We start from the raw sequence: 22,579 nt of genomic DNA, 5'->3' as shown, positions 1-22,579 counted from the left end.
ATGAGGACGCTACAAGTTCCTTCAGCCAATCACATCCTGACCCAGTGAAACACCCCGACTGAATTCTGGGATTTGTGGTTTTCACGTGGCAACATTATTTCACCGTGGTGAAGGCAAAGTAGGCCACGCGTCCTATTCGAATGGAAGCTCCTTCTAATAATTCTTATGTTGGTCCCCACGCTACCCCTTAGCTAGCATTACTTCCTGGCCTACTACTCCTTAAAATTCGTAAACCTTTCCTTTATTGTCATACGGAAAAAAAGCAAGTTATTCTCAGATTACAGCACGCTTGTCCCCCTCACCCCCCCGTCCTTTAACCGTCGCTTTCAAATCTCGCGAGAACAGCCCCTTCGGTCGTTGTCATGCCTCCTGAAAGGCGGTTCACGGGAAGACTGACGAAGGCCTCAGCCAACACGGTTGCCTTTTAACTAGCGTCTCTATCGCGTGCGTGGGGAGACCTCCGTGAACCCTGACCCCGGCTTTCCGTGGCGTCCCGCGTTTGCCGCCCCCGCCCCCGGAGCGAAGGAGGCGGGTTTTGGCCTCTTGCCCTAGGGAGCGAGTGCGGAGAGAGTGGGAGCGAGACCAACCCGAGCGGAGGTGTCTGGCTCCCCGGAGAGGCCCTGCTGTACTCGCTGCCCATGAGCTCCTTTTCCAGCGAGCAGCGCCGTCATTAGGCCGACCCCGCAGCCTCTGCTTCCTCCAGGACAGGCCCACGCCTTTCCGAGGAGGGGGCAGCCAGTCGAGGCGCCTCCCTAGTCGGCGTCGGCGTCGCGCTGCGACCCTGGAAGCGGGAGCCGCCGCGAGCGGGAGGAGGAGCCCCAGCAACAGCGGCGGCGGCAGCGGCAGCGGGCAGCAGCACCGGCAACGCCAGCGGGCGGGATCGAGGCCGTCAACATGGCGAGCGCCTCGTACCACATTTCCAATTTGCTGGAAAAAATGACATCCAGCGACAAGGACTTCAGGTGAGGCCGAAATCCGACCGTAAACCCACCTTGGCGTCCCTCATCTGCGGCCCTGGCCCTCACACAGGCCTTGCCCCACCCCTTTGGCCTTAACCGGTTTGTGTGCTTTCCCGAGCTCTCCGGCCCACCACTCGGTTCCCTGATCCCGCAGGCTCCTTTTTCTCCCACCTTCCGACCCCCTCCCCCCCATTCTTTCCTCTAGGCCGTTGCCCGCCGCGGGTCCGAGGCCCCTTCTGCGTCCCCAGACGCCTCCACTGCACTCCCTGCTCCCCACCCCCAATCCCGAGACGTGATTTTCGTGTCCCAGGTAGTGTGAAGGGGCAAAATCATCCACCGTTGTGACGAAGGGAGTTGCTCTAGGCTTGGAGACCAGGAGGCCCGGGCCTACCGGCCAGCCCGCCTTAAACGCTAGGCCGCCCTGCTTGCTAGGGCTGAGGCTGCTGCCCACTCTGGGCCCCAGCTGCCGCCTCTTTTCCCGCAGATGCGAGTGGGCCTAGGTGCGTTCAGCTTGAATGATTTGCTTTATTTGAGCTTTCCACGGATTGGGTTATAAACTTTTTCTTTGGACAATTCGTTCCGTGAAGGTGGGAAGAAGGGGGTGGGGTGGGGTGGGGAGGGAGCCAGGATGAGGAAACTTGACTCGCAGGGTTTTCCCGCCAGCATCTCTGTCATTTTTCCTTGTCAGGTGAAAACTAAGCAGAAATTCGGGGTTTCATTCTCATTTTCTTATATCCAAAATTACTGCCAGAAAGGTGAATTCCTGAACCTTTAACCTAAAAAGTAAAGCAAGCAAATGGATCTCACTGATGAAAGTTTTCAAAAATGAGGGTGGTGAATATGAGGCTTTATTATAGCAGTTCTGTTCCAGGAGACTTGTACTGTCCGTTCCAAACATTGGTAACATGCATTTTGAAGAATTGTTATATTCTCACGGATTATCTGGGTCTCCCCCCCTTTTTTTTTGTACTACAGTGGTGGCTACATTCCTTCCTTCCCACCTCCTATCCCATCACAAATAAATAAGCTCCCAATCTAAAAAAAAAGCTTTTTTATTTCTTCGATATTCTTTTGTTCTCTGAGGCTTGGTGGTTGTATTTTGTGAGCATTTTAAAGGAAAGAACAGATATCTTCAATTAAAATTGAGGCTGAAGTCTATTTTATTTTGTTTTGTTTTATTTATGTATGTATGAGCAGTACCCTTTAACACCTGAAAACGTGTCCAGACCTCGTCTACTAGGAAGAGATTTTCCTGTTTGTGAAAGGAGAAGCATGAAAAATGTAATGATTATGTTCCTCATTAAATTGATGTGCCGGTGTATTAAAATGGTTTTGGTTCTGTGACTTCAAAGCCAGAAATGATTTTTACAAAGTTTTGCTACTTAGGGAGTTGTTGAGTATTGCATTTGAAACTTTTAAAAATCTAGTTTGCTAATACCAAAGATTTTAGTTTTGTGACTTTTTGGAAGAGACATGTTTGTTTGGTTATTTTGGTATTTTAGATTTGTGTAGATCAAAATCAAGATTTATTGGAGGAAATAAAAGTTTTGCTTTTGTTTTTGTGTGTGTGCGCGTGTTTTGTAAGGATTAGAATGCTGTTTACTTCCCTTTGGGAACTTTGCTTGCTCTCAATGCAAGACACTGAAATTTAAATACACATTTGAGTGGGATATATACATATATTTATAACCTTTCAGCTATGTAGACTGGTGTGATTCCCCCCCCTTCCCATTTCTGTAAATTTGGTTCATTCTGTAAAAGTACTAAATATCAATTTCATACTAAAGATAGCACTTTGCTATAATACTATAATAGCATGATTTTGTTCAACTAGGTAGACTTGTGTATGGGTAATGTGCTTAGAATAAACAAATCGTGTTAATACTGCATATGTGATTTTTGACTCAAGCTATTTAAATTTTTTGTAAAGATAATATATACATGATTTTGTGTTTTCTTTTTTAAATAAACTATATGAAAGATACAATGCTTTGATGTTAAGCTGTAGTCAGTGTTGAACTTGGTAAGAATTATCTACCAGTTTCAGCTAGAGTAAATCAAAACATTGCTTGGAGGATTGTTCTTCTAAAAGTGTAATATTGATGTATTTCTAATAGTTGATGAAGAAGATAAGTGTAGAAACAGTGACTTTCAGCTATCTGGCATTGTTAAGATATTTTTATTAACTATGTTTTAAAGACTGTAGTATGCTGAAGCCATCCAGTTAACAGACAAGTCTTTGGAACTAAAGTACTGTGTATATTAAATTACAGATATTTAAGAGATTAACTAAAATAGTGAGCATTTGAAGTCAAGTATTTTGAACATTTTTCTGTGTAATTTCAGTATAGGCATTTATTTGAATATATGTGTTCTATTTTAAAAGTATGCCTTCTTTCTCATTTGAAATTTATTTTGGTGTAAATATCACAGTTTGTTGCTCTGTGTTTTCAGATACCTACTAACAAAGATCTTGAGGACAGAGTTAATATTATAGAATATCTAATGCAAACCCCTGTACTTGTGCTAAGGGGAGATGAAAACAATATATTTAAAAGGAAAAAAAATTATTCCTTTCATGGCAGAATCCAAAGAGAATATGACCTACTTACTGGTCACAAAATATGGGCTCTAGTCATGTGTTCTAGTCTAGTAGGATTTTTTTCTTGTGAACTCTCTGTGAGATTTTGGACAAACTACTTAATTTGGGATTAAATTTTTACTTTGAGAGACTTGTACACGGGTGATTACAAAAGGTCCCTTATAGGCCTGAAATTTTAGGTCTCTGGGTAACTACATAGTCCATTCATATAAAGTAAAGTAAAGAAGTGGGTACAGGTTTCAAATTTTTAAGATGTCAACATTTTTAAAGAATCATTTTGTAGGATTTAAATCATGGGTTCAGTTTATTGGGGGGGACATCTGACGTCCTTTTTCTTTCATGTTTTAGTATTCTGTACTCTTTGAAGGTGGTATTTTAAGGTTTACTACTAGTAGGTAGGTCATTCTGTAGATACCAGAATGAAAACTTCAATGTGCATGAACCAGGTGAATGCTCTGTTTATGAATATTAATATTGAAAATTCAGTGGGTTGAGGTAACAAGTTTTGCTTTTATTTTCATATGCTTCACCACCAACTGAATACTTTAGTATTCCAAGGAATAAAGAGCTGAAGGAAATTTACCACTGTTTTATCTTTATCTACATAGTAGTTAATATTAATGCTTACTGTCAACTTTATATACTTGATCCTGTTTATCCTCATAACTGTAGTATAAAGTGGATAGTTAACAATCTGTATTCCAGTCCAGGAAACTGAGGTGTGGTGGTGGTAATTAAGTACTTACCCAAGGTGAGTTAGACATTAGATCTGAAATTTTCAGACAACCCCAACCCCAACCCCAACCACAGATCATGAACTCTTAACTACCATGTTATGTTACTTCTTGAGGGTTTTGACTAGGGGACATTAAGACTAAGAACCTAAATTTCAGTTCCCTCTTAGGCTTATGGAATATTTTGTGCTAGAAGACACTTGTAGTAATTCCCTGAGAAGGGACTACAGAATGTTTACGATCTAGTGCTTGCCCTTAGTAGTATTTACATGCTTGTTGAATAGTTAAGACACTTTTATAAAAAGATGAAGAACCCAGAGCAATATGTAGTTGTCAGCCTTAAGTGGCAGAGAAGATGGAAGCAAGGAGATTCATGTTTGTGGAGTTACCTGAGCTAGGTCTTGAAGTTGTAGGTAGAGAAAACGAGTGCAAGCGTGAAAGCTCACTATACAAGTAGATAATCTTGACTGGAGCTGGGGGTATTGTTTAGGGAACTGCTTGAGGGTAGGGACCTTGTTTTACTGAAAGAATCCTCCACTGTTTTGGCCTTGTGGGTTCCCAGGTGCTAGTTTTAGTTGGATTTTAATTAGAATTAGAAAAGCGTGTAAGGATTTTGGGAAATTTCTTCCAGAAACCATTGTAAAAATCTACCAGTCTATTTTTTTTAAAATACCATTTGATACAGTCTTAAAATAATTTACTGCATTGCAGAATTTCCTAGCTTGATAACAGTTTATGTTACCAAATTTATGTATGTATGTATGTATGTGTTTTAGATATTAGCAGTTATTTTTTTCTTGGAAACTTTAAAATGCTAATAAAAATCTCAGGCCTGGTAGGGAATTCTGCACTTTCAGAGCTGGAAGGAACCTTAGAGATTCTATAACATACCTGAAAGTACCCTATGGGCATTTATAATAATGTAACAATAAATACTAGTGAAGTTCTTTGTACTACTTGTGCTTGAAGAAAAGTAAGTTTAATCAGAGGAGATAGATTTGTAGAGCTTAGGAAGGTGATTCTGGGCACCTTTTAAGTACTTTGCAGGTTGATGGCCATTAGTGACTGGATTTCACTTACGTGATAAAAGTGTACTGCTAACACTGATTATCAGCAATGATTAAGGCTCACCACTGAAGAAAGACCTCATTGAGGTAACTGGGAAGAAGAAAGAGGGCTATAAATTAGTTTGATTTACATGAACAATATTAAGACCATCCTAAATTCATACTCCAAGGGAATAAATGAGAAAAAAATGAGATGGTGGTGGTGTGTGTATGAGTTTTTTGAAAGATAATTAGCTCATTAGGTGGTGCAGTTGGCCCGTATCACTTAGATCTGTCTGTTAGTAACAAGGGTAAAATTGTGCTTGTGTATGAGAGGAAGAGTTGTGAGACTGCTCATTGTGCAATACAAGGTATCTATTTCTACCACTGTTTCTGCACATCTCTACATTGGATTTATGATGAATATTTCTCCCCTCAAGGAACTTTCAGTCCAGTAGAATAAGCCAGGTGTGTAAGTTCTATCATATGACTATCTTGTTCATAACTGTGTTTGCAGAGCCTGGCACAGTTCCTAATGATGGTACTCCCAAAATATTTATTGAATACATGAGATGGCACTGCCAGTAGGTTATATCCACCTGGGACTGCCATAGAAGTTTGAAAGTTAACATTTTAACTTTTCTCTCTCCCACCTTAAGCCTTTTTTATTTTTATTTTGTCCCATTCCATTACCATGTACCAAATGTCCCAGTTGGAAAACCTTGATGTCACCCTTTTACCTTTTTCTTTCTCATTTAATTCCCTGATGGGTATTTCTCAAAGTTTAGTCTTCCTGTCTCTGGCCTCTTTTTAATCCATTCTTTGGTAACTCTTCCATTAGAATTTTCTTTCTAAATATCACAGCCGATCATTGCCTTCTCCACTAATTCCCATTAACTACAAGATAAACTCTAAACTTAGCTGTTGCCCACGTAAGGATCACTGAAATTACTCTTCCCCAAGTTTCTGAGAACCTCTATGTAACTAATTCAGTGGATATTTTGTTTGCTTATCTATTTGATATGCAAGCACTGTTTATTACTTTTTCCTTCTTGAAATTCTCTTACATAGGCATCCTTGACACAAGTTGGATTTATTACCATTATAGTGAGGGAGAGAGAAGACACACCATGGGAAGTCTCAGTTAAAGAGTGGTAGGACCTATTCATTTGGGTAGTTTTGGGAAGGGTCTAAGGAAGTGGAGTTTCACACTGGATTGTTGGAAAGTGGGGCAGTTCCATTGTTTGACATCTTAATATGAGGAGGGCGAAACTAAAGCAGAGGAAAAGCTTTAATTGATGAAGAAGTAGCAGTCAATGAGTTAGAGTGGAAGGTGTGTTTGGTATTTTGTGTTAAGTGAACTTGTCTGAAATGTATATTCTGTGAGGTTGTTTATGTCTAGGAAAACAATACGTTTTCATTGTAAGCATCAGATCAGTTTGGAATAACATTCAGATATAGGTATGAGCCTCAGATCAGTTCCTGGACTGTAGGGCTACTGTTGTTTTTTGTTTTTGTTTTTTCCCTTTCTTAGTCCTCCCTTTTGACCAAGGGCAGATGAAATTGGGCTGCCAGGGCATCATTGATTTATGATGTTTACATCTTGACTATTGCTGAGATTTTGTTGATTAGGATCAGAAGGAATGGCCATTCTGTGTAGTCTGTAGTTGAGCTAGGTTTATTAATCCTTTCTCCTGTTGTAAGGTGAGTGTTTGAACTATTTGATATGACAATGGCTGCTAAATAACAGTAAGACTCTGGAAGGGATACATACCTGACTTTAACACCCAAGTCCTGTGGTTTTCCTCCTACTGCTTTGTCCATTTGCTAACTCATCCCTTACCATCCCCATATCTAATCCATTTGAAAGACTTATTTTAACCTTTTAAATCTCAAATAGTTGGTTATTATTCTCAGTAGATAGTACTATCAAGTTAACCATGAACATGGAATTAGTGATACTGAGCCGTTATACGGTGGTAGGTTCCTGTGAGCTTCTAGTCATAGCATTTTCATATTTGATCGGTTCATAACCTTGTTTTTATTTCTGTTTAAAGACAACCTTATTTAATATATGTTGTTGATTTGTTCACATTGTGCTCATGGCCAACAGCACTATCACTTCATGCCTGAGAAAAGCTTATCTAATATATGTATTTTTTTCTGGAAGACACAGCTTTCTTGTACTTAGGAATACTAGACAGCACTACACTATGCTTGGGGGTCATTTTAACAGCAACATTACCAACAAAAAACACAAACATGCAAATGATGTGGCACTAGATAGAGAAGAGGATACTTTTTACAGTATGTGAGTTGAAACAAGAAGGCATTAACTTTGATAATAATGAGAATTGATTGTATGTCCATTTTTCTTCCTCCATAGATTGTCATAACCCTAATTGTAGCTACCATCATTTCGCACTTAGAGTGCAACAGTAACTCTCCTAACTTTCTCCGTTCATTTTGGCTAAATGAAGATTGGTTCTTTCTACGCTCTGACCATAGTATAGCTGGAGTAATGTTTCTGAAATGCACATTTGATCATTTTGGTGTACTGCCCATCTCTGACCCAGATACCTTTCAATAACTTCCCATTGCTCTTAGAATAAAGACTAAAATTCCAATAAGACCCCCAAATCTCTTCAGTCTCTTGGCCCTTGCTTACTTGCTCCCCCCCCAAAAAAAATTCCTGCCCATGCTTCAGAGTTCAGTCTTTCCTAATGCACAAACCCCAGTGCAATCTGCATCAGGTTACTTTATTACACCATTGAGTTTTCTTTGTGCCCTATCCTTTCCCTTCCCTTCCTAGCATTTATCTCTGTTCATAATTACATATACAATTAACCCATATATGTAGTTTTTAAAACTAATGTCTCTCTTTGATTGTATTGTAAGCTCCAAGACAGCAGGAACTGTTTTCTTTTGCTATCTCTTGTTTGTATAGAGTTGAGCACAGTACCTGTTACGTACTAGGTTCTCACTACAGAGTCAGATCTTTCTTATCTTGATGTCAGCTTACATTTCCATCTTCTTCCTGTTAGGCTTCTTTCTACCTGCCTATGTCCCAGCCACACTTAACTGCTTCTTAGCCCTTCACTCAAAAGGGTTATGTCCCTCAGCATTGTTGCTGCTGCCACTGTCCCCAACCCCAACAAAGACAAAAATTTAAAATTCTAAACCAGCTTTCCCCATGCACACCCCTGTTAATCCTTGGAGATCCAAACTGTCAGTTCTTGGTGTGATCAGTGTCAATTGTCCTTGAGTATTTTTTAAAAATCTGTAAGATTGAGATTTGTCTATTTACTTGTCTGTCTGCCATATTAGATGAAAAGGTTAGGAGGAAGGGACTGAGTCTGTTTTATCATCTTAGGTCTTAACATCATGCCTAGAACATTACATGCTTAAGAGACATTTTACAGATTGGCTTTTGAATCTACCATGGACAGCTTTTTAGCTGGTTAAACAACTTTTCTTATGATTTTATAGTGCAAATTTTTTTATCAAATTAACAGAAGAAATTCTTAGAACTTTCTGTTTGGGCGTCACCATTAAAAAGTAACTCAGTGTAACTTATCTCAATCCATTTTCTCTCATTTTTAAAAATAATACCTATTGCTAATTTTACTGGGGCTCATTTCAGCTTTAAAAAATGTTTAACCCCATTGGTCATAGATTTTTTAAAATTATAAACTTATAGAAGTATAGTTGACATACAATGTTACATTAGCTTTAAGTGTACAACAAAGTGATTTGACAGTTCTAATTCTGTACATTACACAGTGTTCACCATGCTAAATATAGTCACCATACAAAATCCCTGCCATTTATTTTATAACTGGAAGTTTGTGCCTCTTAATCCCCTTTAATACCTTCTAGGTCCATGCATGTTGTTGAGAATGGCAAGATTTCATTCTTTTTTTGTGCCTATTCCGTAAAATATCCCATTGTTCTTTTTTTTTTTTTTAAAGATTTTATTTATTTATTGGACAGAGAGAGACAGCGAGAGCAGGAACACAAGCAGGGGGAGTGGGAGAGGGAGAAGCAGGCTTCCTGCTGAGCAGGGAGCCCGATGTGGGACTCGATCCCAGGACCCTGGGATCATGACCTGAGCCGAAGGCAGACGCTTAACGACTGAGCCACCCAGGCGCCCTATCCCATTGTTCTTTAATCCATTTATTTGTCAGAGGATACTTAGGTTGCTTCCATATCTTGGCTATTGTAAATAATGGTGCAGTGAACATAGGGGTGCATGTATCTTTTTTAATTAGTGTTTTGTTTTTGGTTTTGGCAGATACCCAGTTGCGGAGTTACTAATCATATGGTATTTCTATTTTTAATTTTTTGAGGAACCTCCATACCGTTTTCCATAGTGGCTGCACCATTTTGCATCCTACCAAAAGGGAACGAAGGTTCCCTTTTTTCCACATCCTTACAAATGCTTGTTATTTCTTGTATTTTTGATACTAGCCAATCTGACTGGTGTGAGGTGATATCTTGTGGTTTTGCATTGATCGTAGATTTCTGAGAATCAGTAGACTTCTCTGAGGTCAGGAGCCAAGGTTTATTTACTTTTTATCTATCCTTTGCTCATAGTCCAGCCTTGTAGCATAATAGGCAATGAATAAATAAGTGGTAAATAAAGGAGAGAATCTGTGTACCAGTAGACTCCCTTCAGAACCATAAAACAACTTTTTGCATTGGGATTATTTGCTTTTTTACCTAAATTAATGGCCATGTTCTTTTCAACCAGGTGATGAGCATTTCAGGGGTCTTTAGAAGTCCTAACTATTGTTTTATTTCATAATTTTATGGAAGTAAAATGGTTAAGATATTTTAATGCTTTGTGTGCAGAATTCCTGCATTAGTGCGCTATTATTCAGTTTTTTGTTTTTTTTTTCTAGAATATTGTGTGGTTTTAATTTCATTTGTCATATAAAATGGGGAGGGGCTATCCATTACAACCATGTTTATTTAAAAAAAGTACATGCTTTACCTTGTATAATCCCAATTTGAACACAGACTTTATAAGCTGTTTCACAAACCTTGGTAAGAATTGTGCTTGCATTGTAGTTTAAAACTTTGTCAAATTAGCATTAAATGAACATATTAACTCCTTAGATAACAAATAATTCCTAAATTAATAAGTTGTTTTGCCGATCCTTACCACATTATCGCCTGTATTGCCAGACTGTCTGCGTAGCTATTTATCATTTCAGCTCCAATAGTTAGTGGTTTTTAATTGATTTAAACACAGATTTTGACATTTCTGTATGTAATATAAATAGTACACTTTTACTCAAACTTGATTTGGTTCATATACAAGAAGAAGGCATTTAAGTAGTTGTTACTGCAGTTAGGTTATTTCAGTAGGTAGAGAAGAGCCAGAATTAGGGGAAAAATTCATTTGGCCTTCAAACAGGGGGGCTTTATTTTCAGTGTGATTATCTATTACTCTTGAGAAAATACTTTTAAAACAATGAATCATCTGGTGAGGTATATGAGAAAAAAATCTGAGAGTCTGTTTACCTCATTTTTGTCTCCTATTCAACCCTTTCATGTAAAACTGAGATTAGACAATTGATCACTCTGGGTTTTTTGTTCAGACTATTAAGTATTAAACTTGTCTTTCTTTGGCAGTAGTTCTTAAGGGGAAGGGGCTGGATGTCAGATGGAAATATGTTCTAGAATCGCCTCTTCACCATTTTGAAAATACATCTGATAACCTTGTGATGGGAGTTGGGGTAGAGCTGAGAATTTGTATTTTGGAAATTTCCCAGTAACTTTTTAATATGTGACCCCTGCCCCTCGATCCCAACACAGAATATTATATAGGAAGGTATTCTTAATGTTTGTAGTTAAAGGCTTCCTGGATAAAATTCAAATCACAAACAAAGAAAATAAAGAGGAGCGTTTCTCCTCCTAAAAGCAATGATACAGTTAATTAGAATGAAAGAACACTCAAAGTAGATCCTATCTGTAACTTAAAACAGGACTGACCTGGGGAAGATAATTTAAAGTGATGGGTTTCTTATTTAAGAGGGTTTGTTAGGACTTAGATAGTTAGATAAGGATGATAGCATTATATTTGAAAGACATGATCTTTGTGCTTAAAAATTGAAATTATCAACAAATTTAATTTTTTGATAGGTTTATGGCTACAAATGATTTGATGACAGAACTGCAGAAAGATTCCATCAAGCTGGATGATGACAGTGAAAGGAAAGTGGTGAAAATGATTTTGAAGTTACTGGAAGATAAAAATGGAGAGGTACAGAATTTAGCTGTCAAATGGTAAGTGTTTTTTACTTGCTTTCCACCCCTATCAGCCCCATTAAAAGACTCAGTGTAATAGTTGGTAAATTATCTTAGTTGTGTGTACTATGTCTTTCTGGAATTTTCTTTAGAATTTGCAGGTGAGTGGTGAATGTTTAATGTTTGCATGTGGTATGTATGATATACTTCTTAAGGTTTCTTTTTCTGTTTTTTCTTTTAAAGATTTTATTTACTTATTTGACAGAGCGAGAGAACACAAGCAGGGGGAACAGTAGAAGGAGAGAGAGAAACAGGCTCCCTGCCAAGCCGGGGCCCAATGCGGTGCTCAGTCCCAGGACCCTGGGATCATGACCTGAGCTAAAGGCAGATGCTTAACCATATGAGCCATCCAGGCACCCCATACACTTCTTAAAGCCTTTTATGGTATTTTGATTTGTATGAAATATGTAATGGAAACTCCAGAAAGAGCGATTCTCTCACTTGTTTGACCTGATTTATTTAGCCAAGTTAAAAGGCCTACTTGCCTCTATTCATCTCTGTATGAAAATCTAAGAACCAGTGATCAAGGGAAGTAAAAAATAATAAGACTTTATAAAGAACAGCAGCATTTAAAACCGTAGTTAACACAAATTAAGACTGATAGATATAGCAGCTACAAAGAATTTTCCCTAAAAATTGTGGGAATTCCAATTGTCTTTGTGTACAGTGTAGTAGGAGCATCTTATTAGACATGTTATTGACAGTTTGACTATTTTTAGTAATAGGGTATAGAATTTGAGTTCTCAGTAAATTCTGTTAACAAATTGTTTCATTTATATGTATCAAATACTAGAAAACCTTAACAATTTACATAGTTAGTGTAACCTTTAGTTTCATATAACAAGCTATGGAATTTTATGTCATTTTGTATGTCCTGTAATAATTAGGCATCAATTTAAAAAAGCGTTGTCTCATTATGATTCCTTTATTGCATTAAAACGATTTTTTTTTTTTAAAGATTTTATTTAAGAGAGACAGCGAGAGCGCATAAGCATGGGGTGGGGGAGAAGGGCAGAGGGAGAAGGAGAAGCAGACTCCACGCTGAGCAGGGAATTTTCTGGGATCATGACCTGAACCAAAGGCAGATGCTTAACTGACTGAGCCACCCAGGCGCCCAGTATTGCAATTTATTACAAAGGTTGTAAGTTTGTTTTAGGCTTAGCTTTTACATATCTGCTGTGAAAACAGGCAAAAATGTGAGAAATCATTGGTCAGCATAGAGTTTTTAGACAATGCAGTACAATTTCTTTAACTTGGGACATTTGCAAGTTTAAAATAAAATGGGTCTTAAAAAGATAAGTTGCAGAATAATGCAATGAGTATAATTTTACTTTATTTTTCATCTTTTATTTATTTGTTTTTTTTGGCCTGTGCGTAATAAAATTAAACATTGTTCAAAATATATGATGAACATTTACCAGCTTTTAAAAGTGGTAATAAAAAGTAGTCTTTGTCCGAAATTGAGAGTTGAGAGGAACATAGGTCTTATTCACTTGCATAGGAATCTTTACTCATTAGGGACCTGAGCTTTTGGTCTTTTGAAGACCTTTATTCTAACAGGTTGGGGGAAGAAATGGCATATATTCAAGAAAAAAATAAAGGCATTAAGATAAAAACAAAAGTAATACAGTAGGAGATAAGACCCAAGAACTGATTCTTGGAGGAGGGAAAATCACAATAGATAAATTACTAACTAGCCTTATCAAGAAATACGGAAAATTGTCAAAGAACTCATCACCCAAAAGAAACTCAGGCTCAGAAATCTTTCACACACGTCTTTGAAACCTCAAAGAACAGATAATTCCAGTACGGAGAGTTCTAGTACTATTCCAGACCGTAAACTATGAAAACTTCCCAGTCTTTTATTTAAACCAATTACTGATAACATATTGTGACTGAAGATAACACTGAAAAAGAAAACTACAGACCATTTAAATGTTCAAAATATAATCCAACAATACAGTAAGTGTAACATACCATGACCAAGTGAGATTGATCCCAAGAACATGAGGGCGGTTCAATATTATGTGCTTTGTTAATATATTTCATTATGTTAGTGGATAAGAGGAAGAAAAAACAGTTGTCCAGGCACTGATAAGATTCAGCATTGATGCTTGATTTTAAAAAGATTTTCCTTTTTTTAAATTTATTTATTTGAGAGAGAGTGAGAGAGAGAATGAGAAATAGCATGAGAAGGGACAGGGTCAGAGGAGGAAGCAGGCTCCCCGCTGAGGTGAGAGCCCGATGTGGCACTCGATCCCAGAACTTCGGGATCATGACCTGAGCAGAAGGCAGTTGCTCAACCAACTGAGCCACCCAGGCACCCCGATGCTTGATTTAAAAAAACAAAACACCAAAGCACAACACTTACTTAGGCTACTTAGTGTAATTAGAGGAGTGAAACACCTTCCAGAGACCATCATCATACTTAATATGTCATTGGAGTGAAGAACAGGTCAGGGATGCTTTATCTCACTAGGGAGAATTCACTGTTTCAAGGGAAACATTTTATTAAATGAGAGAGAAGACCTTTTTTATTTTTATTTTATTTTTTTAAAAGATTTTATTTATTTATTTGACAGAGACACAGTGAGAGAGGGAACACAAGCAGGGAGAGTGGGAGAGGGAGAAGCAGGCTTCCCGCTGAGCAGGGAGCCTGATGCGGGGCTCGATCCCAGGACCCTGGGATCATGACCTGAGCTGAAGGCAGACACTTAACGACTGAGCCACCCAGGTGCCCCGAGATAAGACCTTTTTTTAATGTTAGAAGTACACACACATACACATACCTCACCCCAAAAGCCAGTAAATTACCAGATACCTTTACACTAATGTCAATAAGAAGGAAAAGATGGGTTTCTGTCTCCACTACATTCTTTTTGAAGGTATTAGCTGCTATAGGACAAGGAAGAATAAAATTATATGCATGAGCGTTGGAAAAGGTACATGAGAATAATCCAAGTCAATCAAGAAAAAAATTTAATGTGGACAGTAAGAATTCAGTGAAGTAACAGGATGTGAAAGTAATGAACAAAAATCTGTAGTTTTCATATAAACAACCAGTTGGAAGATCTCATGGAATCAAATGTCCATTTATTACAGCAACAGAAAGACAAAATGCCTAGCAATTAAATGCAACAAATGTTACAATGGTGACCTTGAGTGAGGGTATTATATGGTATAGGTAAGGTTACAATTTTATCTTTTTCAAAACTTAAGGAAAACTTTAAAATATTCTTGACCCCTAACACAAATGTACTTGGAACAAATGGAAACACATTCCATGTCCTTGGATAGGATAACTCAATAAAGTTGTTGGTTCTCTCCAAGCTAATTTAATGCTAACTTAATTGTAAAAATTATTTCACAAGCTGGACAAGTTGATTTTAAAGTATATTTTGGTGGGAGGGAGAGGGGACAGGTGTTTGCTCAAGATAGCCAAGAAAACTCTGAAAAAGTGTTAACAGTTGCTGAAGGTGGAGTTGTTGCTTAGCCCTACTAGATAGGAAAAGAGACTATTGTGTTTCTGTAATCAAAGCGGTGCAGTAGTGAGGCATTAATGGACAAATGGAGTAAAATAGAAAGTACATGATAGAAAGTTGGACCCCCCGCTTTTTTAAGGACTAGATAACCATTTGAAAAAGATAAAATTGTATCCTTACCTCACATACAACATCCCTACTGAAGGTCACAGTTCTTTTCACTTTAAATTAGTTTTGCCTGTTTCAGAGCTTCATATAAATGGAGTTAATACAGTATGTGCTCTTTTGTGTCTAGCTGTCGTACTCACATCTGTGAGATTCATCCATGTTGGGTGTATTAGTATTTCTTGACTTTTTATTACTGATTAGTAGCCAGTAATAAATACCAGTCTGTTTATATGTTTGGTTTCTTTGTAGAGTTTGGCTATTGTGAATAGAGATACAGTGAACATTCTTGTATGAGTTCTTTTTAGGATATGGGTCTTTTTTATGGGTAGATACCTAAGAATGGAATTGCTGTTCTCCAATTAGATTTTTAAGAAACTGCCAAATTGTTTCCCAAAGTATTTGTATCATTTACATGAAAGTACCACATTCTCACCAACACTTGGTTTTGTCACCCTTTAATTTTAGCCATTCCAGTAAGTGTGTAGGTGTAGTTTTAATTTACATGTCCCTGATGACTAATATTGTCCAGTGCTGTTTTGTGTGTTTGTTGGACTTTTTTTTTTCCTGGACTTTTCCCAATTTTTGAAATTGAGGTGGTTTTTTTATTATCAAATCGTATGAGTTCTTCGTATATTCTAGATAGGCCCTTTGATACATATATTTTATAAATATTTTCTCCCAAGTTGATGAGCTTAAGTTTTTAAATTTAGTTTTAAATTTAGTTTCATTTGATTATCTTATAAATTAATTTCAACTTTTCTTTTATGGTAATTGCTTTCCATGTTCTAAGAAACCTTTGTTTACCTTATGTTGCAACAGTTTTCTCCTGTTTTTTTTTCTAAAAGCCTTATAGTTTTAGCTTTTACTTTTAGACTTGTGATCTGTCTTGAATTAGTTTTTCTGAATTAGGAATTGAGTTCAGTTTTTTCATGTGAATAGTTGTTGAAGGACCATTTATTGAAAACATCTTTTCCCTATTGAATTGCATTCATATCAGAGATCGGTTGACAGAAAGTGTGGGTTTATTTCTCAACTCTCTTGTGTTCCATTGGTGTTTTTGTGTATTCTTATGCCAGTACAAAACTGTTGTATTAGTATAAGGTAGCATATTAGACAACCTTGCCACTATTGACTTTTTTGGGCAGATCTTTGTTGTGAGGAGCTATCCTGTGTATTCTGTGTATGTAGGATGTTTAGCAGCATCTTGGCCTTTAGCTACTATTTGCTAGTAGCATTCCTTCTTCTCCCAGGAGTGACAACCAAAAATGTCTCCAGACATTGCCAGCTATCTATCTATTGGAGGGTAAAAATTGCCCTTTGTTGAAAACAAAGGTATAGAAGATCTATAGAAGTCTGATGTAAGGTAGTTTAAATTCTTAGCTTCATTCTTCCTTTCCCAAGAGGATTTTGATTTTTTAGGGTTTTTTTTTTTTTTTTTTGTATTTCCATTGTAAATTTTAGAATCAGTTTGTCAATTTCAATTTTTAAAAAATAAGCTTGCTCAAATTTTGATTGGGATTGTGTTGAAGCTGTAGAGATTTTTGAAGAGAATCAACATCTTAACAATACTGTTTTTTAACAGTGAACCATAGTATCTCTACTTACTTACTAGTCACAGTAGTTTTTGTTGATTCCTTGGGATTTTCTGCCTAAATAGGGGTCATCAGAGAATATCCCCCTCTTTCAGTCCTGATTTTGGTAATTTGTGTTTTCTCTCTTTTTTCCCTCATATGGATTTACCAACTTTACTTATCAAAGAACTGATAGGTTTGTTAATTTTCTCTATTGTTTGTTGCCTTATTTCATTGATTTCTTCTCTTTTATTATAATGCTCACTTTCTTCCTTTCTAATTCTTAAACAATTAAAGGTATGTATTTTTCTCTAATTACTTCTTGAGCTACATTCTACAAATTCTGGTGGTATCATTCAGTTTGAAATACTTTTTTAAAGATTTGATTTTTAGGTAATCTCTACACCCAACGTGGGGCTTGAACTCACTACCCTAAGATCAGGAGTTGCATGCTTCACTGACTAAGCAAGCCAGCCAGGTGCCCCTAGTTTGAAATATTTTTAATTCTCTTGTGATTTTCCTTTGATCCATGGGTTATTTAGATGCAATTTTCAAATATTTGGAGGTTACCTAGATGTTTATTTTTATTGCTAATTTAATTCCATTTTGGTCAGAGAACCGTATTTAAAATTTCAGGATGTTTGTTTTGTCTACTTTGATTTGTTTTATGGTTCAGCATGTGGTGCATCTTGGTGAATGAATGTCCCATGTATACTTGGAAGAAAGTATATTTTGTGGTAGATGGGCATAATTTTTAGAAATGTAGGTCAAGGTAGTTGATAAAGTTTAGATTTTATATTCTTTGTGATTTTTTTGTTTTTGCTTTTGGTATTAAATACCCCAAAGAGACAAGTGTTTAAAATTTTCAACTATGATTGTCAAATTATCTGTTTTTCTCTTTGATAAATGTCAGGTTTTGCTCCATGTATTTTGAAACCTAATAAAATGCATACACATTTATATGTCCTCCTGATGTTTGACCTTTTTATGAGTATGAAATGTTTCTTTTTAAATATACCTTATCTTCAAATATATTTTCTATTATGTTACTATGGAAAAGTCACCCCAACTTTTCTAAGATTAGTGTTTGCATAGTGTACCTTTTTTTATTTTTCAGTTTAATCTTTTTATTTTTTTTAAAGATTTTATTTATTTATTTGACAGAGAGAGACAGTGAGAGAGGGAACACAAGTAGGGGGAGAAGGAAAGGAAGAAGCAGGCTTCCCGCTGAGCAGGGAGCCCGATGCGGAGCTCGATCCCAGGACTCTGGGATCATGACCTGAGCCGAAGGAGACGCTTAACGACTGAGCCACCCAGGCACCCCAGATCTTTTTATTTTTAAATGGTGTGTCTTCTAGACAGCAAATAGTTAATTCTTGCTTTGATTCAGTTTCATAATTTTTGACCTTAAATAGGAGTGCTTATATAGTCCCTTAGTGTTTATTATAAATATTTGATATGGTTGGATTTAGGTGTGTCATTCTTCTTATTTTCTTTTTGCTTTTGTTGTTATTGTTGTTCTGGGTTTTTCCCCCCCCACCTGCCGCCTTTTGGGTTAAGCAAATCTTTTATAGCAACAGTTCTCAAAGTTTGATTTGGGGGGACCCTGGAACATCTTGTGACCCTCTGAAAGTGTCAGAATTTATCATGTGAATAATTATTTTCCCTTTGACTCTAGTTTTCTTGTAAGTGCACAATGTAATTTTCCAGAGGCCACATAATGTGATCATCATAACAGACCAAATGCAGAATCAGATATGAGAACACAGTTTTTTTTTTAAGTGCAAACATATAAATCAGTGCTATTTTTCTCACTTTTTTTGAGAACATAGTTAAGTTTTTAAAAATGTTTATGTTAACGTGATAGGTTTATTTTTGTTACTTTTAATTTTTAATATGGTAAGTATTGATAGACACAGCCTACATAAAGACAAGTTTTTGGGGTCTTCATTGATTTTTAAAGCGTTAAAAGGGTTCCTGAAACCAAAAGGTTGGGAATCTGTTTTATATTTAATTTTGATTTCCTCTGTTGACTTTTTAGATATGTCTCTTAGTGTTTTTTGAATTGTCACTCTAGGCTAGGGATTATAAATTGCATTTTAAATTTATGGCAACATATTAAAAGTTAATATTGTACCACTTGATATAAGGTATATAAATCTTGTAACATTTTTCTGTTTACTTTCTTCCTGTCTTTATGCATTTGCATGTATGTGTATCCATACTGCAGTATTATTTATAATTTGAAGAAAAACTATATAGTCTTATTTTATTTTTTTTTTAGTTTACTTATTTACTTATTTATTAGTAATCTCTAAACCCAACATGGGTCTTCAGTTCAGCAACCCTGAGATCAAGAGTTGCATGCTCTACCATTGATTCAGCCTGGCACCCCAATGTAGTTATTAAGATACTCCAGTGTAGTATTTAAGATAAATATAGCCTTTTATGTATACACACATTTACATTTTTGGTGATCTTTGTAACTCCGAGTAACCATATGGTTTAATTTTTCTTTAGCCTAAAGAACTTTCTTTGGCAATTCTTGCAGTATAGGTTTGGTAGTGATATAGTTTCAGTTTTTATCATAAATTGTCTTTATTTTCACTTTTAAGGGATAATTTCAGTGGATTTGGAATTCTAGGTAAACCTTTCTGTTTTTAGTTACATCATTATCTGGCATTCAAATTGTTGTTTTTCAAAAATACAGATGTAGAGAGTTTACAGACTTTTGGTCCAACAAAGCTATTTTGCCATTACCAGAACTCTTTAAATTCATTTTTGGAATCCCTTTTATTTTCACTCCAGATTTTTTCATTGTTTCATGTTAGGTCTTTACACATATGCCATGTCTCTTTGTCACTGCCGTCATTTTGGATTAGATTGTTCTTGGATTTCTCCAACCTTTCCGTTTATTTTTCTTCCTTCTCTTAATTCCCCAGATTGCACTGCCTGTAGCTTCTCCAATCAAGCAGTTAGCAGTTTATTGAACATCTGTATTTGATAAATGCTTATCTGACATTTATCAAATTAAACTATTTTTCTCATGTCACTTACGCTTGACAAAATGCATTGGCTCCCAATTTTACCACATCACATTTAAATTTGCCGGCCTAACTTTAAAGGTTCTCCATAATGTCCCAGGGGCCTACCTTTCCTATTGTCTTTTATGTGCCTTTTGTATCAACCAGTTCTTTTCATTCCTCATTTTTTAAATCTTATTTAAATTAAATTACTTAACATATAGTGTATCATTAGTTTCAGATGTAGAGTTCAGTAACTCATCATTTGTATATAACACCCACTCATTATATCTCAGATCCTCCTTAATGCCTATCACCCAGTTACCCCATCCCCCCACCTGCTTCCCTCCAGCAACCCTGTTTGTTTCTTATAGTTAAGAGTCTTATGGTTTGTCTCCCTCTCTGGTTTTGTCTTATTTTTCCCTCCCTTCCCCTATGATCCTCTCTTTTGTTTCTTAAATTCCACATATGCGTAAAACCCATATGATAATTGTCTTTCGCTGATCGACTTATTTCACTCAGCATAATACCCTCCAGTTCCATCCACGTCGATGTAAATGGTAAGATTTCATCCTTTTTCATGGCTGAGTAATATTCCATTGTGTGTGGAATATTCTTTATCTGTTCATCTGTTGGACATCTGGGCTCTTTCCATAGTTTGGCTGTTGTGGACATTGCTCCTATAAACATTGGGGTGCAGATGCCTCTTCGGATCACAATGTTTATATCCTTTGGGTAAATACCTAGTAGTGCAATTGCTGGATCGTAGTATAACTCTATTTTTAACTTCTTGAAGAACCTCCATACTGTTTTCCAGAGTGGAAACCAGCTTGCATTCCCTCGGTGTAAGAGGATTCCCCTTTCTCCACATCCTCACCAACATTTGTCATTTCCTGACTTGTTAATTTTAGCCATTCTGACTGATGTGAGGTGGTATCTCATTGTGGTTTTGATTTGTATTTCCCTGATGCCGAGTGATGTTGAGAACTTTTTCATGTGTCTGTTGGCCATTTGGATGTCTTCTTTGGAGAAATGTCTGTTCATGTCTTCTGCCCATTTCTTGACTGGATTATTTGGGTTGTTTGGGTGTTGAGTATGATAAGTTCTTTATAGATCTTGGCTACTAGCCCTTTATCTGGTAAGTCATTTGCAGATATCTTCTCCCATTCCATATGTTGTCTTTCGGTTTTGTTGACTGTTTCCTTTGTTGTGCAAAAGCTTTTTATCTTGATGAAGTCTCAGTAGTTCATTTTTGCTTTTGTTTCCCATTCCTCATTTTTTAAAATATGCATTCCACTCATTCTGGTCTCTGATCTTTCCATTTGAAATGCCCTTCTTTTCTAACAGTATCCCATAAGCCCAGTACCTAAAAATCTGTCCCTTAGGTGCAGTCTTCTGTCCCGTTCTTTCGGTTCACAAGGTGGAGTTGGTGACAGATGATAGAAGGAAGGCGGGGTCTGAGTTGGCAGAGTGATATATTGGGTAGAATTGCTATTTCAGGTAAACCGTAGGATCCTTGTTAGGAGCAGATTCCTAATTAGCCTTTTTAGTACTAAAAAATGTTTTGTATATATGAAGGATTGGGAGCATCTTAAGTTTCAATTTCCATGATACCATGGTGGAAATCAGTGGGGAAACACTGGAAACCAACTGCAAGGAGCTTAATCAAATTTGTTTTAAACCCGTATTCATATACTATCTATGAAACAGGCATAATGTATTTATTTTGTGTTGACAGTTGCTAGGCAGAAAAAAATAATGCTTTTGTCTATTTTTCTGTTTTTGTATTTAATGTAAATTAAAATTTTTTTCTATTTATATTACAGTCTTGGCCCCTTAGTGAGTAAAGTGAAAGAATACCAAGTAGAGACAATTGTAGATACCCTCTGCACTAACATGCTTTCTGATAAGGAACAACTTCGAGATATTTCAAGTATTGGCCTTAAAACAGTAATTGGAGAACTTCCTCCAGCTTCCAGTGGTAAGCAAGAGCACTTTTTTCTTCCTAGTTCCTTTTTACATGGAGCTATTTTTCCTCCATTTGTTTTTCCTCCTGGCCAGGGAAGGAGAGCAGTGTCTATCAAAGGATCTTTGTAAGCATCTCTTTGAACAAATAAGGGGAAAAAAGTCCAGAGTCTTATTTTTGCTTAAAAATAAATTCAATTTCCAGTTTTAAAGAATATTATTTTGATTGAATTTAAGTATCTCGTAGGAATAGCAAGATTTTTTATTGTTGTATATACCATGACTACAGAATAGAGTTAATGTCAACCTGTGCACTAAAGGAAAAGATAACCAAAATTTTGAGTTATTTCTGATTAACTCTCTATTTTCAGTATTAGTTTTGCTTTGCATCAGAATTTATGATGTATGAAACAATACTGTTTTAAAGCAGTTGTGAAATAGTTCAGTTTACTAGTATCTTTATTAAGGCTGACTCTGTAGCTACTTTGGTAATTTAAAAAATTTAAAACGACAATGAATTTGTCAATTAGATTTTGGTCTCTGACACGGATTTAGGTAATGCAAGTTTTAGAATTGATCTTAACTACTAAGCTGTCTGCTAAAATCAGCAGGCTAAAGTTATTGATGGTCTTATCTACAGATGGAGTGAAATTATTTCATGGAAAGATGTAGACTCGTAATAGTGTAGTCTAAGTATGTAGTTTTTACTCATTT

At 36.7% G+C, this 22,579-nt stretch overlaps 1 protein-coding gene across 2 annotated transcripts in view; it reads left to right on the top strand.

The window, feature by feature from the left end:
- Positions 1-438: 438 nt before the first annotated feature.
- CAND1 (cullin associated and neddylation dissociated 1) overlaps positions 439-22,579 on the top strand; it is a 44,601-nt gene continuing 22,460 nt past the window's right edge. The window contains exons 1-3 of one of the 2 annotated variants that reach the window (XM_027592564.2): positions 439-962; positions 11,492-11,635; positions 21,727-21,881. In XM_027592564.2, the coding sequence (XP_027448365.1) occupies positions 895-962; positions 11,492-11,635; positions 21,727-21,881 (367 nt within the window). In that variant the 5' untranslated portion in view covers positions 439-894. Of the gene's footprint in view, positions 963-11,491; positions 11,636-21,726; positions 21,882-22,579 lie in introns of those variants that run through there. The other variant, XM_027592565.2, reaches the window with a different exon arrangement.

Source organism: Zalophus californianus, chromosome 9, assembly GCF_009762305.2.
Source record: "Zalophus californianus isolate mZalCal1 chromosome 9, mZalCal1.pri.v2, whole genome shotgun sequence".
NCBI classification, from domain to species: Eukaryota; Metazoa; Chordata; class Mammalia; order Carnivora; family Otariidae; genus Zalophus; species Zalophus californianus.
Note: the sequence above shows the minus strand (reverse complement) of the source record. Positions and strands in the feature narration are given on the sequence as shown.